The sequence below is a fragment of the Vicugna pacos genome, chromosome 6 (genome assembly GCF_048564905.1).
Source record: "Vicugna pacos chromosome 6, VicPac4, whole genome shotgun sequence".
Classification (NCBI taxonomy): Eukaryota; Metazoa; Chordata; class Mammalia; order Artiodactyla; family Camelidae; genus Vicugna; species Vicugna pacos.
The window spans coordinates 5,610,758-5,629,582 of NC_132992.1; the positions used below are offsets into that span (position 1 = coordinate 5,610,758).

The following is an 18,825-nucleotide window of genomic DNA, read 5'->3' on the forward strand; positions in this document are numbered from 1 at the left end:
ATTAAAAGATATACTCCAGGGGAGCCTATAGGTTCAATACCTAATCAGCTTAATTTCCTATGCTTGTATGTATTTACAGCTTCATTTCCTAGGCTTATATGTATTTATACTGCGCCATGAAAAACAAAGAAATATTTATAATGAGGAGTACCTTCAGAATCCAAGAAAAGGCTATAGAGAATGATAATAAAGGCATTACTACATTCAAATCTTTGGAAACTGGTTACATTACATATAGTTCATTTACACACATACTGTAGTCTCCAAATGTACTAAATGCTCACATGTCAACGTCAGTGACACAGTAGGGCTGCTTCACTGCTGACATTAAGATTAACAATGCTTTGGCTAATACTCAAAACATCAGTCGGAAGTTAACAGACATGTATAAACTGGCCAACTTAAAAATAAACATTTCTCTCATCCAGTTTTAGATTTTAACTAGACAATTTGGTCTAAAAAGGAAAAGTGTCAATATACACATCACAGATTTTTTAACAACAGCAAAAATTGGAAAAATAGCTTAAATGGGATGGTGTCATGAAGACTAATAGGATATATAACTCAAATATGCTATGGGTAAACTATGTTTCCTAGTGGAAAAAATAAATGTAAGACTTCCCTACAGACAAGTGGGCTAAATCACTACGAAAAACCCAGAATCCTTGGCAGTCAATACCCAGGATTACATGATAAAAGAACATTAGCCAATCAGCTATGTAAAATGAAGGTCCAAATGCAGGCTCTTCTCATCTGTGTACTCTACTTAATCATGTCTCTCTGAACCTATGTCAAATTTCTAAATTTATGATTGCTTACAATTGGAAGCATACTGCCTACAGAGTCTAGAAAGTTTTCAATTTCTTTTTCTTTCTTTTTTTTTTCCTTTTCAGTTTTATTAGGTAGAATTTTCACAGCTTGATTATCTCTCCAAACCTGCTTAGAGAACTGCTTGTTGTCTGCTGTTAAGGACATTAATGTCTCCAATTTTTTAGAGTTTGTCAGGTCTTTTTGTTGACATATGACCTTCAAGATTTAGGCTGTAGAGCACTATGAGACAACTGGAGAATAGAATTACATAAATTTTATTACATTATAACTCTCACCTCTCAAAATCTAGGAGAGGAATCTGTCTCTTCAAAGTGCAGTATTTAAGTGCTTCTACTTTTCTTCTTTTTTTAAAAAAATGTTATCTGTACAAAGTATTCTCAGGTTCCCCAAATCCTAGAGATTTCAAAACCACAACAACCACAATTAAGATACGCAGTTAACATTCTCCAAAGGTACTCTTAAGTGTACATGAAAAAAAATACTCAATTCCAGGACTGAAAATAAGATGCTCTCTTCATGCAATGAAGGTTTATAAATAACAGTGGGGAAACAGTCCAAATAAATGCAATACAGATTTCAGCCTGTGCCACTTGGTATGATTTCCCATCTCCCTGCTGCTGGGCTATTAACTTCTAAAGTAAACTCAAAGTGGATTTTCCAAGCTAAAAGAGAGACAGAAATAAATGTGCTACTACAAGGCACACAAAGGTTGATATTTATTTGAGTTTGTGTTAGAAGAGTTACTAACGTACTTAATATTTAAGTAACATCATTTTGGAGCAAAGACCTAGGAGGAAATGCTCAGGCTGGAACTGGGGTTGGGAGTGTTAAGCCTTAATGGAATGAAACATGTGGTACATTTGAGACAGCATTAATAACCCCACAGTGAGATCGTTCTCAAGGGAGAACGATCTGTAAATATTCTAGTGTTTTGTTTTATTGTTAGAAAAATAATGTGTTATCTGGGATCTGATTCAAAAGTCAGTAAAGGTAAGGCTGGCATAGGTAATAGGTGAAACAAAATTGGCCGCGTGTTGGTAAGTGTTGAAGCTGGGCGGTAAAAATACAGAGTTCAATTAATTATACTCTCTACTTCTGAGCATGCTTAAATTTACCCTAATAAAAGGTACTTAAAACAACCGTAAGACATCAGAGTTCCTTATTTCATCTTTTATTACTAGCAGACTGTCACATATTACTAGTAGATTGTCTTGATCATCAAATTAATTCTTCTCAGTACCAACAAAAAAGGGGTCCCCCCTCCAGATTTTCCTCAGTTCCATCACCGAACAGGGATTCTGTTCGGTGAGGGAAGCCCTACAGAGAATTACGAACACACTATGATTAAGCAGTGGTGCTAAATAAACCCAAATCAATAAAACTTTGACATAAAGCTTAAGGTAAATTGAAAAAAGCAAGCTGGGTAGTGAAGTAAGAATAAGTATGTCACCTACCTTCCACAGTGGACACTTGAACAAGTCAGACAGACCCAGGGGCTTTTGTTGGACCGGCACACTAATAAAAAGAAAAATACACAATATACCAATTGTATCATGTTATTTCCCAGTTTCTCCACTAATCTGTAATATCACATCCTGTGATTAAGTTATAAATTCCATGGCTGCTGAGGCGTAGTGAAATCACAGATCCCTGCTGTGTGAGTGCATTTACACAAAGTGGCTGCCGAATTAAAGTTAAACCAAAGAGAATTTAAACTCATGTCCACAACAGCTGCTCATTTTAATTGTTGACTTAAATAGTTTCACCACAAGTTAAACACATATACACTTTTCTCCTCTATTACTTATTCCCTTTTACCACAGTCTCCAATAAGTTAATGACAGTCTTTTTTCCTCATTAAAAACATTTTAAAGTCTAATTTTTCAATCACGTCTTTGCCATGCAGATCATATACTTCTACAAACAAATGACAACTCTTTCAGTTTCTTCAGCGAGAGGCATAACTTAAGGATACAATTAGAAGACTAAGCCCAGTTCTTCCCAAATTAATGTCTGAGTTGGATTAAATGTAATTCTAATATGACAATGGCATGTAGTTCTTGCTGAGGGTATAATCAGGACAATATTTTAGTTTTATTATAGAGATGGGGCAGCCAAGAAGGGGTATGGAAACTTTTAAAAATATTGATTGCAATTTCGCTTGCTGTTTACTCATTCGATTCCTTTTAACGAAAGCCCAATAAACACAACAATATTTTTTTAAAGGAAAGGGATATAAAAATCATCTGTAAAGCTTTTTCTAAACACATATGCTCTACTCAAGCAGGGACATCTACATTGAGGTTGGGACAGAAGGACAAAGGACATGTCTATTCTGAGAAAAGCAACTTCCCAGGTGACACCCTAATGCAACCACTTGAGAACCACCAGTGGGCCTCCTAGGGGCACGGGAGGGGCACCAAAGCACAGTCACACACTCGGGACTACGACAAGTCCACTGCCGGGCACACAGTATGTGCTCAATAAACAGTTGTTGAATGGAGGTTTAAATTCCTTACTTTAAGATACCAAGCTCTTCCAAGATCTGATCTACACTATATTGGTCTTGCTTAATCATACATCTCATTGTTAAGAAAAATCAGCCAAACCTGGAAAAAAAGTGAATCAAGAACTGCAAGCACTTTCAGTGTGTAATGAAACATACTGTACAATAAATATCCCAAAGATTATTTAGTTAAAATACCATTGTTTGGCCTGCTGTTTACTACTGATTAGGACCCAAATTCCATAACGTTACAGGTAAACTTGTATATTTTATTTGGTAGAGATAATTTCTGTCCAGCAGACTCCAAAGGTTATGGTTTTACTACCTGCAGGACGTTAACCAATTTTGTATCTAGTCTAGCAACTTATTTAGTCTAGCAATTTATTTCAACATTCATTCTTCAGTGTCTGCATGCACTTGATTTCTCAAATGCTCTTGGAATCAGCTTTACCATCCTGCTGGTTCCCTCATTAAGGAGACGAATAAATTTTTGACATACATTCATTCTATGCTTGAGAGGAAGGAGAGGGCAAGGAAGACTAGGAGAGTGCAGTGATGCACTGCCCGTCTGGCCAGAACAGGGCACTAACTATTTTTCAATAAGAAAGCTTTCCGTGGTAAGATTCCCCCTGCAGTTAGCCTGGGGCCTTGCCTTTCCCGGGTGCATTCACACATTTACATTAACTGATAGAAAGGGGGAGTGGAGGGGGGCTGGGAGTCAGGGTTGGGAGGTGGGGAGGACTGCTCAGTGGTACAGTGCATGCCAAGCATACCTGAGGTCCTGGGTTCAATCCCCAGTAACTCCATTAAAAAAAAAAGAGAGAGAGAGAGAGAGATGGGGCCACCCTAAAGGCATTTTGAGATTTTCACTCAGTTAGGTCCAATTTTATTATATGTGCGTGTAAGCCACATGACAAAGGCTAATAAGACTGCCAAACTGCTAACAATTATTTTAAGCAGATACAAAAGAAGACTATTGTGAAGGGAGACTGGTAGCTTTTTATTTGTATACCCCTGTGGTATTTAATTTCTATCAACAAGAATATGATGTTTTTATAGTTTGAAAACAAAGTCCCATGAAATTCATTTTTAAGTGAAAAATAAATTAGAACACAGCTTACTTGAAACAACAATTCATGATCTGAGATAATCTGGAGGGTTGAAAAACTACAAATATTATGTAGTTCTGTTCCTCCAGCAAATATTTTTTCTTTCAAAAAATACTAAAAATAAAATTGTACTCAATCCAAAAGAAGTTTAATATTATCCTGAAATAATTATGTTATAATAATAGTAAGTTTAGGCCCAAGCTTTTAAATATGTTTTTATTTTTGTTTTGTTGTGTAATTATGGGAAGATTTTTTTCCCCCTCCTTTAAATGAAGAAAAGAAAATCTAGAGCAAAATCACTGTTACTTTGGTGTGTTTCCTACCAAGTATTCCTTTTCCCCCTTATGGTTATAAATATACACAAATTATATACAGTTTTGTGATCTAATTTTACAACCATTAGAACAGACTAAATCTAGCCTTACATCAATTATAACACAAAGTTTCATTAATTTTTTTAATTTCTCAATTTCAAATTTTAAAAAAGGTACCCTAAGGCTAAGGGGAGGAAGGAATGGGGAGTAACTGCTTAATAGGTATGCAATTATTTTGGGGTGATGAAAATATCTGGGAACAAGACAGAGGTGGTAGGTGTAGATGTATTAAATGCACTGAATCAAACCGTTCACCTTAAAATGGTTAATTTTATATTATGTGAATTGCATTTCAAATAAATAAATAAATAGGCACTTAAGACAGGGATGAGGACAAAGAATAAAAGGAAATAAAATAGTACTGACTTTCTAGAACATTGGAAATAAGTGTGCCTTTTACCAAATCTCAAAAAAGACCTCACTTTCTGAGTTAAGGAACCCATTTTCTTCTATCATAAATATTTACAATAAGAAAATTAAGACAACGTGTGTTAGGACAACTGATTTTGGCTATTTAAATGACAGTACTCTCTGAGAGCTTAATACTTTCCCACCAGAAACATTTGAAGGCCAGGAAGCTACAGCAATGGGTATTATGGGGCATTCTGAAGCCATTCATTACATTGCTTTGGAGAATTTTCACTCTGTGTATACACACCTTATCCAGAGATGTACCCAAGAATAGAATGAAAAATATTGGCTTTTAACCCTCAATTTTTAAATTTATCTTTTTACTTTAAAATCTCGAAAAACTAAGAAGAGCATAGCATGAATAAAAGAATACTACAAATAATCTTAAAATCATTTATTTTAATCACCTTAGCGGGAAATATCTTTTTTTTTCTTCATGAAATCTTTAAATTTTTATTTAATTTTCTAATTACTTCAGAACAAACTAATAAGAAAAATATGAAAGCCTGAGTTTGGGAGAGAAGAGCTGAGTGAGCTCAGGGTGGGTTTTGGTCTCACCTCCCCATGAACTAGAACCACTGCGCAAAAGGGCCACCGCTTCTATATGAGGCGCAGTAATAATCAGCCTCGTCCTCAGACCAGAGCCCAGAGACGGTCAGGGAGGCCGTGTTGCCAGACTTGGAGCCAGAGGAAATATCTTATTATGAAAGGTAGTCTCCACTTATAACAGACGAATTTCAAGTTTATTTGTAGAATGAACACATTTCCTATGGAAACTGCCTTAGAATTTTCCAGGCTCTTCTATAAAACACTACAAGAATCATAATAAAACTGAAATATTATATTGTGTGTGCATGTGTGTGTATATAATAAAACCATAGGCAATAAAATGTTTTTAAGTTATAAATATACTATCTATTCAGCAAAACATAAAAATATTAAACTGAAGCTTTTTATTGTTTTAATCTTAAATGCTGGTACATGAGAGAGGATAAAAAGGATGGAACCTTGTAGAAGTTCAAAAAGGTAAGTCTGAAAACTTATAAAGGCTCTTTTTATTATGCCTAATTACACTTCAAGGTGACGTCAAGGCCAGGAAGCCATGCAGTGTATTTCTCCCAAGCTACATGTGGCCATAGCAGGGTTCTGGATCTCATAAACAGTCTTGTCTTCTTTCGCTCAGATTATACAACGTCCTCAAAGTTACTCTCCTCCAGCCATCTCTCCCATATACTTAGATTCTTCCAACCCCAGCTGGGTGTCTCCCTTCTCAGCCCCCAGGGCCTCACAGCCTGGGAGGCTGGTGCTGTCGAGCTCCCTCCTCTCCCCTCCTCCTGCTGCAGCCTCAGCCTCAGGAGCCTCCCCAGCCCTGCTCTCCTCCCCTCCTCTTCACAAGCCCTGCAAGTGGGCGGCAGCGCCCCTTGGGAGGGAGTGGAGAGTCTGATCCTCTCCTGAGCTAGGGCCATTCCCCACAAAGGAGCAGGAGCCCAGCCTGCAAAACACGCTCACACTCATGTCCTTTTCCTAAAGCCCCCCGCACCCCCCCCCAAGCTTTAACTCTCCCGGAAACCTGGGGGTGAGAACTGACAGGGCACAGAGGCAGAGGGAAGGCAACCAAGTGATCTACATTCCAGAGAACAGCAGTCTGCTTCTTCATCAAGAGATAGAGAAGGGCAGAAAACCAGGGAGCTCCGTGCTGAAAGGGGCCTATTTAGCCACGAACGTTTTCGAGTGGTGTTCACAAGATGAAGCGGCACCCTCACTGAGTGTAATGTTCCCCCCACATAACCACTGGTCTTCAATATCCTTAGTATTCACTACACAGAACCAAATAATACAGAATACATGTGATAGTCAAAGCCCATCAACAATTCTCCTGGAATTCTAAATTTTTTTTTGTAAAACACCACGCACTAGTGCTTATGACACAACTTAGTCACTGTCTCTACAGAAAAACAGTTCAAGCACACAGCACTGACAGGCAAGCCACTTATAGTGCATCCATTATTCAACAGCGGCTTCAACTGGTAGAGAGGCTCCTGAGCTTCTTAAAGATGCAGAAAGGGAGGATCTGATGACCAGGATGCCAGTCCTGGGCCCACCATTACTAGCGATACAACGGAGAACTTCACTACTATTCTGGGTCAATTTCTTCACCATAAAATGAGGACTAGGTAATTAGCAGGTCCCCTCTAATTATATAATTATTCAAAGAAGATAAAGCAAAACGTAGATTAAATAATCACGTCATTCCCCTATAGATATAATTCCTCCAACTCCACTCTCCTTACTTTCTTTCAAGGCTTAGCAAAAAGATTAATTGCTAATCAGTATAATCTAAAGGCAAACACATCCCCATCTCATTGCCCATCAGTAACAGCAACTCACTGCAACAGCGAGGGTGGGAAGCGTGTGGAACCGCTGTACAAACCCAGTACAGACATGCTGCTACAACAGTAAGGCTCAGAACACTACCCCACCCGCAACACAGAGAATGTTTTAAAGTGCAACACTCGAAAAGATCAGCAACTCTTTCAGAAAACATCCGTAACGTGTTTTTGTTAAAGGAAGTTCATTTTTATCTGGTTAGTATTTATCTAGTACATACTATGTGCCAACCACCACTACACACTGTTATAACTATTATTTCATTTAACTCTCTACAACCCAAGCAAGTGCGTACTATTATTTGGTCTGTTTTATAGGTAAGGAAGCTGAGGCACAGGGGTTGTATGCCTTGCTAATACATTAGTAAGTGACGGAACTGGGACTCAAACTTGGTGTCTGAAGGTATGGACTGCTGCGAAGCAGTGTAAGTCCAGAAAGTTGTCATTTTGCTTCAAAAAGATTCCACACTATGTGCTTCTGTGTATACTATATACTTGTATATAAAATGTTTAAAGTCTAGGAGGGTGTATACATGCTAACAGCCACGTAAAAAAGAATGGGATGGGGATTAGACCCACATGGACCTACTTTCAACTATACTGTTTGAATTTTTTCAAAAAGCATTACTTCTTCTATAATAAAAAATTGTTTTAAATGTCTTAAATTTAAAGATACTGGTATTAAAATGTTGTCCTAATGAAACAAACTTATTCTAAATTATTAAATATGTGGTAAGATCCACCAAAATCCAAGATTACAGCTCTACAGGTTTGTAAAAACATGATCAATGAAAAAATGTTTGCAGCAGTTATTCAAAATTCTTTCTCTTTCTCTCTCTCCATAAAAGCATCAGTAGTAAAATGGTTATTCCTCTTGAAACTGGAGGACAGGGCAGAATTAGCATAAAAATTCTATAAATATTCCAGTACATATGTAAGTAGAAACATATTCTAGGAGTAACCCAGCTTACCCTCCAACTGACGTATTTTTAAATGTTTGGAAAAAGGTATATAATCTTTATACCACGGATGCTCTTTGAATTGTATGTTCACAAGCCTATTCTATGCTGAAAGTCCTGAAGTCTCTGCTGTCTTCAACTTGAATCTTCTGAAATCACAGTGGGGAAGAGTGATAACGTCACATAGAGAGAACAGAGACTCGGCCATAACGTAGTACAGGGAAGCCAGCTACACCGAGCAATGCCAAAAGTGCCACAGCAGCCCGAGGGCAGCCAGAACCACTGCCTGTCGCTCAATCACCCGAACCCAAGGCTGCTCGTTCTGGGAGTGGGCACTGGGTTCCCTGGATCAGGGGAACAAGGGAGCTCCCATACAGAGCAACCGGAGGTGCCCAGGGCCCAGGAAGGGAGCCAAGGCAGGGCTGGGAGACTGAGCATGAGCCCCACACCCACAGCTGTCAGAAGCGGCCGGCTGGGACTCAGAGATCACAGAGCCCAGCGTCCAGGGCCAAGGTAGGAAGGCAGTGGTGAAATAAAGCTTATCTTGTAGGAAAGGCAATCTTCTCCACCTTCCTCCTCTGGCAGTTTTCTCTTGCCTCGGTCCCATTCTTATTCAAGGTGAGCAATGTTAATCTCTCCTGAATCATTAGATGAGTAAATTGTTTTCTGGTAAAGTCACAGTTCAGGATTTCTCATAGTCACTCTCTCGTCTCTGTTTAAAGGCCCTACTACAGATTAAAGATGACCTCAAAGTCCTTGACACGCCTCCCATCAGAGGCTCATCTGCGTCCTCTTCCATGCAACCTGGGCAGGCTCTGCCAGTGCCCTGACCACCTGAGTATGGCTGAAAGGACTGCGTGTCAGTTTGCAGGTCTAGGTTTTCAGAAAATGACGGCTTCCTCTTTCTACTGCTTGGAATGCTTGCTCTTCGTAAAGCCAGCCACCACGTGAGACGCCTAATCACCCTGAGACCAACATCCTATGAGAAACCAAATGACACAGAGAGACCTTGCAGAATATACCACAGAGGCTGGGGAGGGGAGGGGTAGGTGGGAAAGGGAGAGGGGCAGAAACGGAGACCAGGACACACAGGCACAAGACATGTGACTTAAGAAGCCATCCTGGAAGTGGATGCTCCAGCCTCAGGTTCTCTGGCCGATACCACACCAGCCAAGTTCCTCCTGAACTCCTGACCCATCCTAAGATCATAAGCAAAATAAAAGGGTTGCTGTAAGTCACTAAGATGTAGGACAGTTCGTTACGCAGCAAGAGATAACAGGACACCTGGAGGAGGAGCATCAGAGACAGAGCTTCCACCATTCACCTCTGCCAAACAACTCACTGGAATGACTGATGCTGCTGTTTAGTAGAAGTGAGGATGAGAACCTTCAAGAGGTTCTACCCTACAGGAATCAAAACTGAAGACTAGACTATCCTCTCTGCAACAGAGGTAACGAGAGTAAAGCATGGCAGCCCATCATCAACTAAGCTGCCACCATCCTTTGAAACCGGTTCTTTCTTTATCCCATCAATATTTTAAACCCAGATTTTAATACCATGTGACAACCCAATTCTTTCTTGAGCAAAACCACACTTCTAATGTTGCCCTACATTGTAAAAACAACCTTCAAAAATCTCAAAGACACTATTCCCAAATTCTTGATAAAGATTCTTTTAAAAGTGTCATTGGCACTTGCAGGAATTCCTTTTCTCTTCATTTAAAGCTCCAGAGCCTTGTCCTTCCTTCCTTTTGCCTCTCTGGTTTATGCTTTTTAAGAAGCATTCCGGGAAGCCTCACACTTATTGAAGGTTAGATTTGAAAAACTGACTGTAGATAATTCTGAGTTGAGAACACCCTACTCCATCTCTGTTTCCAGTTCTCTCTTTACTATGAGCCCTGACGTGGTCCTCAGCCAGCCTGGCTTGACCCTCATCACACCCTATCAGCAATGTCTGATCCCAGGCCTCCGTAGCTGGCTCAGAGCCCACATCCTAACCAGACTCCCGGGATTTCTGAGGAAGTACTTACACTTTCAAAGTTCTCAGAAAAATGGTGCATAGCTAGCCCAGAAGGAGGAAGCAGGAGATGGGCATGGTGACCAGAACTATGCTCCATGTCATTTTGGTTGACGTGCACCGAGGCCTTGATCCCTGCCCTTGGCCTCTAATCCTGCCAAACAACTCCTTCCTTCTTTAATACAAAAATGTACCAAACTGACTTGGTTACCCTACTAGGGATGTAACTGTTAATCTGTGGACCCAAAAGGAACACGTCAGAGATCATGCGGCATAATGAAGCAAGCACGGGCTCCAGAACTAACAGTCTGAGGCTCACCTGCTGGCTGCGCCAGTCTCTTACTCTACGGCCTTAAGGAGGTGGTTCCAGAGCCTGCTTCCTCATCTGTCAACAGAGGACAGACACCACCGCCACCTCGCACGGCTACGGTAAGGGATTCATGAGACAAGTGGTATCACGTACACGACAAGAGGCCTAGCAAACAGAAAGCACCCAGTGACGCTCAGTTCCCTTCCCTTAAACATATACTAAAGAGAGTAAAACGGCCGCCAGGGGTTAATTCTGGCGACTGCGATTCTATACAAAGCAGTTAACGTATGTCCACATATACCATGACTACTAATTCTCAGAACTTTTCCCCCGAGTTTCCACTCATTAAAAGGACCTGCAGCTGACAATTCCTCTTCAGAGAACATTCCAAATATCTACGCCAAAGTCAGCAAAAACCCCTCAGCAACTCCTCTTTTATCTGACCTTAAATTAAATTATATTTAAAACATTTAAATGAATGAGATAAAATAGTCTATTTTAATAAGCTTATTTCAAAATTGATAACTATAATAATTACCTTAATGTCAGAATCATTAAATTTTATATATTTTAAGTAAAATAAATAGTTCAGAAGCACATTTTGAGAGATGCGCAAGGAGGTTTAGACAACTTAATGAGATACTACTCAGATAAAACATGTAAGTAGAGAAGCAACTTAGGTGTCAGAACTATACTGAAATACAGCTAACTGAGAGGTATTCAGAACAGAGATTAAATCATGCGCACCAATCTAAAAAATCAAAATATACCTTGGGTATTGCAACATCCATATAGCAGGGTTTCAGGCCAAGACATTAAAAAAATTTTTTTTCAATTTATAACTTTTGTTTTAGCAAAGAAGTAAACAGAAATGATCTCAAATCACACCAGATTTAAGATATGGTGATCAGCTTATTTTTACAGACAGTAGGTTTAACCTTCTACTCTAAATAAGTCAATTCTTCTCTAAGAGGCACTGTCCTTGGCTCTTAGAGGCTAATTTGAGATTGCTCTAGCCTACTTTCCTAACCTTTTCCATGTCAGGACATGCATGAAAAATGGTAACATCTGAATAGAGCATGTGCATAAATTGTGGTGTCATCTTGGGGCCAGAAGTGACCTGCTTGGAGGCTCCAGGCATCCCTAGGTTGAGGGGATCATTATCTCAACATATACATAATCCTTTCACGGCCCTTCTGAAGGGAAGCTGTGTTGGCCTGGTTATCCGGCAACGCAGGAGGAGGTCCCCCACCACCACCTCAATGCCCATTTGCTAGGACAAAAGACTGGGAGTCTTTTGCTGGAGAGCCAGCAGCATTATCTAGGAATCCAAGATGCGCCCCTGAGTTTATGCTACTCACTAATGTGCTCAGACCTACCAGAGAAAATGGACGCCCAAACCCTTGTTTCTACCCTATGTGTAACTATCTTATCCAACTGCCATTCTATAACCCCAGGGAGCAGCCAGTTAACAGCAGGACAGGAAGGAACCCAACACGAATTAAATTAAAAGAGAAAAGCACTAGAAACAGCTGGGTCTGAGTACTTGGTGGTAAAAAGCACTGATCAGCATGTAAAAGGAATAGCCAGTTGCTTAAAATGAACCTGGACCTAGACTAACAACGCTTCCGAGGCCACTTCCAGCTCTCGAATTTCAAGGTTTCCCAGGCAGAAATCTAAGTACAATAAATTATTCCACGTCCACAGCCTTAAATACATTTGTAAGATCACAGTAGGTGGGAAGATAGGACTGGCAGACAAATAGTTTGAAGTATTGTTATGAAATCACTTACTCATTACTGCTCAATTAAAAAGTTAAACTTTTCTTCTTCCCTGATGAGACCTAATAATACAAATATATGTCTGTGTAAGGCTATTAGCTGCAGCACTGTCTGCAACTGTAAAATCCTGGAAACAACCTAAATGCCCAAACATAGGAGAATGTTTGAATTCACTGTGACATCACAAATGGAGTACTATGAAGCTGTTAAAAATAATAAGGAAAATTACTACAAACATGGAGTGATACACAGAATATATTATTAAATGAAAGAAGAAAATTCCAAAAGAATATACTTAGTTTGCTACCTTTTGTGAGAAAAAATAAGAAAATACTCATGTACTTTTTTTTTAATAAAAAGAAACACAGGAAGGGTAGATCAAAGTGATTGTCTACAGGGATGGGTAGCAATGAGAGGAAGGATCAGGTGGTGACACTTTTTGGTATAATAGTTTATAGTTTTAACTCTTTATCATTTTAACTCTGAGGACCATACTCATGTTTTACACACATAAAAAAGTAAAATCAGCAAGGATGAGGTGGGAGAAAAATCTAAAATGGAAATCAAACACAAACAAGTGAAGCTAACTGCATGTCAAGTAAATAAGTGTATTAAAAGAGGGAAGGAAACTAACCCAAACAACTTTTGAACATAATACTTCATATACTGTCAGTATACAGACAAAAAGAACTATAAACAAATATTGATCTCTAGTTATAAGGTATGGGTTAGCAGCTCGGAACTAATTTCTCTGCTTATGGAACTGAGCGAACAAGTACAAATGTTGAGGATAATGGGAACCAGATTCTCACTGATGGGGACAGAAAGAGCAAGACTAGACCTGTAGTGCTGAACTGGAGTTCAGGTATCTGTATGAACTCATGGTCACACACACACAGAGATACAGACATGTCTGTTTATTTATATTTCTTAGCTCTTATTTGCTGAGAAATCTTAGTTTATAAATCTTACTCCCCACTAGAAAGAAGGAGGGCTACTTGGAGAAATGACTGATTTCAGGACTAGGGCAGGCCGAGCCTGGAGTATCTTGCTGTGCCAGGAAGAATGGCCTCCAAGAACAATGGGGGCATCTCAAAATTATGGCTTAAAGGGACTCCCACTAGCCAAATCTAAAACAATCTGAGCCTCAAAATAAGTAACAGAGATCACAGAATAAAATAAAAATCTATGAGTCCATGTTAATAAAATAAATGAATAAATAAACAAATGGGAGAGAAAGGAAAGCTCTTCCCTATATATATTTAGGAGAAATAAGAGATAGAAAATCTACATCTTGCAATCATCCTAGTAATAACTGATTCAGTTAAGAACCATCAATGGATGCTAAATTACTGGGTGCAAGTCTGATGAGGAATAAGACATCCATAAAATCACAAAGCATCTCCTACAAGTTACTTATTAATAATAAAGGGGCAAAGAGTAACTTTACAGTGGAATAACCTTGCAAATACTACCTTAATAAAATGACAGAAGTTAACATCACCGGAGACAAACAACCTCACATGCCTCTTGACGCGATGCTCTGAGCAGACACATTACTTCTGTAGTACTGCCACCCAAACGATGCATAACTTCAACCTAATCATAAGGAAACATCAGGAAAACTCGAATTGAAGTACATTCTATGAAATAACTGGCCTGTATTCTTCAAAAATAAGATGTGAAAGACAAAGAAAGGATAAGGAACTACTCCAGATTAAAGGAGACTAAAGATTGATCTCAACTAAATGAAAAGCATGATCCTGGATTAGATCTGTGGGAGGTGGGAGGGGGCAAAAAACGGGAAATAGCTATAAAGGACATTACTGGAACAATTGGAGAACTCTGAGTATGGAATGTGCATTAGATAATACTATTGTACTAGTTATTAAATGTCCTTGTTTTGACCAATATCCTGTACTTACTGAAAAGAAAGTCTTTGTTCTTGGCGGCGGGGGGGGGGGGGGTACCTAAACTATTTATGGATGAAGGTGCATTAGGTCTGCAAATTACTGGGCAGTGGGGAGGGGGGCAGGGGCTGGGGGGTGGGAAGAGGGTGGATAAAAAGAAGATGCACACGTAACACAAGTATGTTAAGTATGAAACTGTATCAAAATAAAAAGGTTTTTTGAGATTAAAGAAATTTTATTCTTTACTTCCAATTAAGAACATGTTTTTTTTTCATTATGAAACACAAGGGAAAAGGTTAAATTACTATCGTGCAGAGCCAAAGAGTACTATAAACCTGACATTAACTTCCCTTTATTGATGGATGATGAACTAATCTAGTAAAAATAGTACAACATATTAACTGCAGTAGTCCAAGTGGCTTTACAACTATGTTTCTTTTACATACCCAATGTCTGGCTTGTGATCTGGCTTCCCAAGCAGAGTCAAACCCTTGGGCTTATCTGCTGTCTCTGCTGACTCTGGTAATAGCAACAATACTTTGCTCTGTTCATTGGGGAAGGTAAATCTGAGTTTGAACTTTTACTCAAATATGGTACTGCAAAATTTCAGTTTGAGTGATTTAACTCTCTGGAGGGTAACTAATCAGATCCATTTCTCAGCACTTTGCCCTAAAAACCAGATTAAAAATATTTCATTTAAAAATAGACACCAAATTAAGTATGGCAGACCAACTTCTTGCTTCCCTCTCTTCTCCATCCTAATTTCCCACTAAACCCGACAATAAAGAAATTAAGTTGATATTAACTCCCAAAGATAAAGAGAACATGTGAGGCCAGCAAAGCAGATAAAAGATTTCAACACATTTTTGAGAGTCAGGAAGAAGTTAGAGGAGCAGTAACAACCTAAGCAGCGTGAAGGAAGCTACACCCTAAGTGCTGGCAGAGGGAAGTGCAGGCGGGAGGGGGCTCTGGGCTCAGGGACACTGAGCACAGCAGACAGCAAAGGTACGGATGGGACTGAACACAAGGGGGTCCAAGGGCTGTGATGAACGACTGATTCACAGAACTTCCTACGTCCTGATGTCAGAACATCAGTGGCCAAGTGTACAGTCGCCAGATGGAAAATTGAAAAACTAAATGCTGCAAAACAAAAAACAAAAAACAAAAAAACTCCACAAAGATGTCTTCCTCCATTGAAGAAGGTAGCCTGCTCCCCAACCTCACAGTGAAGCCCACTGCAGACAAGCCTCACCCTTACAGACAAATGTTACAAACTTACAGAGCTTTTCAGTGCCTCACTCTTCTATGAAAAGATAGACAAAGATAAAACAAGACCCTTGAAGAAAACATCTCGTCTGGGAGAAACATTTTGAAAAGAAACAGAGGAACCCAGAGGAAACAGGAACAATGCAGGGAGCACAGAAAAGCTTCAAAACAAACTCTAAAACCCAGAAGTAATAAGATATAGCAAAGCCACAGGAGCAGAATGGACGAAACAGCAATGGTCAGAAAAATGAGAAAAAGCCCTTAAATGAAGAATATTATCATCAAAATTCAATAGAAAGAGTGGAAGGGGGAAAAAAAAAGGAAGTAGCTCAGGAACTTGAACCAAAAGGCAAAGAAATAAAAAGATAAGAAAATTACAAGTTCCACCCAGGGCGCTCAACATTCAATTAACAGGAGCTGTACAAAGAGAACGGCAGCAACGAGGAGATTTCAGTATGGGAGGATGAGTGTACTCTCCAATGTGCAGACTGAAAAGTCCCCTGAGCACCCATGGCAACAAGAGGAAAACTAACCATGCGAAGACACATCGTTCTGAAGTTCCAGACCACCAAGGCTGGAGGGAAGAGCCTGAAAGTTTCCAGCAAAAAACAGTAAAAGGACCCACACGAAGGAACAGTAATCAGGAGGGCATCAGGTTTCTCAACAGAAGCACTGGAAGCCTAAAAACAAAGGAACATTGCTCTCAAAATTCTAAAAGAAAATCTTTTCAAACTAATAGTCAGTCCAGCAGTCAAGTAGTAAAGGTAAATTCAAAGTGTCAGACTTGCATGGGGTCAAAAGCTTGCCTCCCCCGAGAAGGGAGCTAAACGATGTACTCCAGCAAAATGGTCTAATAAACCAAGGAAAAGAAAGACCTGGGATCTAGGAAATGGGAGATCCAATACAAGAGAACAGCAAGGGAATCACAGGATAAAAACTGTCCAGCTGGCCCAGAGAAGACTCAGCTCAGATGGCAGCCAGAGCGCTCCGGACAGGAGGTCTTCAGAAAAAAAAAAAAAAAAAAAAAAAGCTAAGAGATTACATGTTTAAAGTGCTTGGAAAATAATACTCATAGACATTTGACAGATTTATAGGTTACATTCAGGAGAAAATGTGTAGAAGTCAAAGTAAGCAATTTTTTTAAAAAAGCAGTTATTAACTCAAGGAAAAATAAAATGCCAGGCAAGAAAAAAAGCAGTCACCATATTAATCAAAAATCGTAATCTAATTATACTGAGAAATGGAGAGAGGGGCAGAGGGGAGGGTAATGCAAACACTAATGTCCTCATTTACCATAGCAAGATGTCAAGAGATGATACCTAAAATGGATAAATTAAGAAATAACAGTATATTACTTAGATGCATGTAGGTAAATATGAGAGAGAAAACTAAATCGAGCTGAAAGTGGTTGTCTGTGGACAGGAGGACTGGGGGTGGCGGAGGAGACTGCTGTTCTATTTTAAACCATTTGATACTATGACTTAACTGTGTGTGTGTGTGTGTGTGTGTAACTTTTTGAAAACATGAATTAATCTTAAAAAGTAGATTGATGTAACAGCCATATCAATTCATGAAGTTGCCCAAACCATTTTTTTCATCTTAAAAAAAATGCCTAAACTCTATTACATGAAATAAAAATTACAATAGCAGTTTATCATCTGGGGCCAAGCAGCTACTGAATTCCCTGAACACTACAAGGCTAATTTGCAGAGCTAATGATATGTTTCCTCTGCTAAAGAATGTAATTTCAAAGCTGGTCAAAATTTGTCATCTATATGTTAACAAATCCAGATACCTACAGAGCCAGAAAAGAGAGGGCATCTGGTCCTGCTGATTTCCTACACAGAGGCAAATTCTGACCCATAAGACTGGTCCCCTCACTGGCTCAAACATTCTATTCTATTTTGAAACGGATTTCTGAGATCAGTTTTCAACATCAAATGAAAATAAAATATAGAAAGAAGGTATGTGAAACTTCATGGTCTCAAAAACTGTAAAGCACTAAACACATTTGTAATCATTTATTCTATCACAAACTCAGACCTGTTCGGACCCACTTTGGTGAAAAACATCTAATGAAGCTAGTATGCTTTGTCTATTCTGCAGTCTTCTGCTAAATGCTGGAACTGTGCCCCGAACTCCAAAAGAGGAAAGGGTAGTGGGGACAAGGATTAAAACTACTGAAGTCAAAGCAGATGACTAAATCAGAGTCAAAATGGACCACTTTGGCCTTTAAATGACCAGGTACAAATTAACTACATAAAAATTACCAGGAGTTTATATTGTTTCAAAAAGAACTCTCCCTAGGAAGCTGATGATACAGAGAATGAACACAAAAGCCATGAATCACTTAAGAAAAATTCTGGCATCTAATATTCCCATCTATTTAATACAGCAAGATCTGATGCAATTCCATGCTTTTGCCAACAACCTGAGTAAGCGAATCCATGTTTAAACAGCAGGGGGATTTTCAAAAGAAATGAATCAAGCCATAAATGTAAACACCATACAACTATTATTTCAAAACAAAAGTGTATGCAATATAAGAAAAGATGCACATATACATTTTAGAGGAAGCACTCACTTCCATAAATAAATAAAACAATCAAGAGGGTTAGGGAGCTCTTATTATCAAAGACTTCACTTAGAGTGCAGGTCTAGTATCTGCAGTGCACAGTTCTCTTCCCAGTTTTTTGTGGTTATATAATAAAGGTTGCACTAAAGCACAAAGTGGTGGTGGAGGGGGCGGGGAATTACCACAGTTGTACTCACTGGTGTGCTGGGAAGCTATTCTTTTAAAATCAATGGGTCTATTTATGAAGATACGGAAAGAAAAAACATAAACTAGGCACATGTTTATACTCTGCTTAAAGGGCTAGAAACCCAACGTAACAGAAAATAGGCACCTGTAAACTCCAGTAACTGTTCTAATTATTTAACAAAAACCAAGAGTTGGAATTTTTTT

General features: G+C 39.1%; 1 protein-coding gene across 3 annotated transcripts in view; it reads right to left on the reverse strand.

Moving 5' to 3' along the window:
- Positions 1-18,825, reverse strand: part of USP3 (ubiquitin specific peptidase 3) — an 81,622-nt gene that overhangs the window by 54,059 nt on the left and 8,738 nt on the right. Inside the window, exons 1-2 of one of the 3 annotated variants that reach the window (XM_072962279.1) lie at positions 12,697-12,793; positions 2,286-2,346 (exon numbers count right to left, since the gene is read on the reverse strand). In XM_072962279.1, coding sequence (XP_072818380.1) covers positions 2,286-2,346; positions 12,697-12,700 — 65 coding nt within the window. In that variant the 5' untranslated portion in view covers positions 12,701-12,793. Of the gene's footprint in view, positions 1-1,106; positions 1,225-2,285; positions 2,347-12,696; positions 12,794-18,825 lie in introns of those variants that run through there. The other 2 variants (XM_072962278.1, XM_072962280.1) reach the window with 2 other exon arrangements.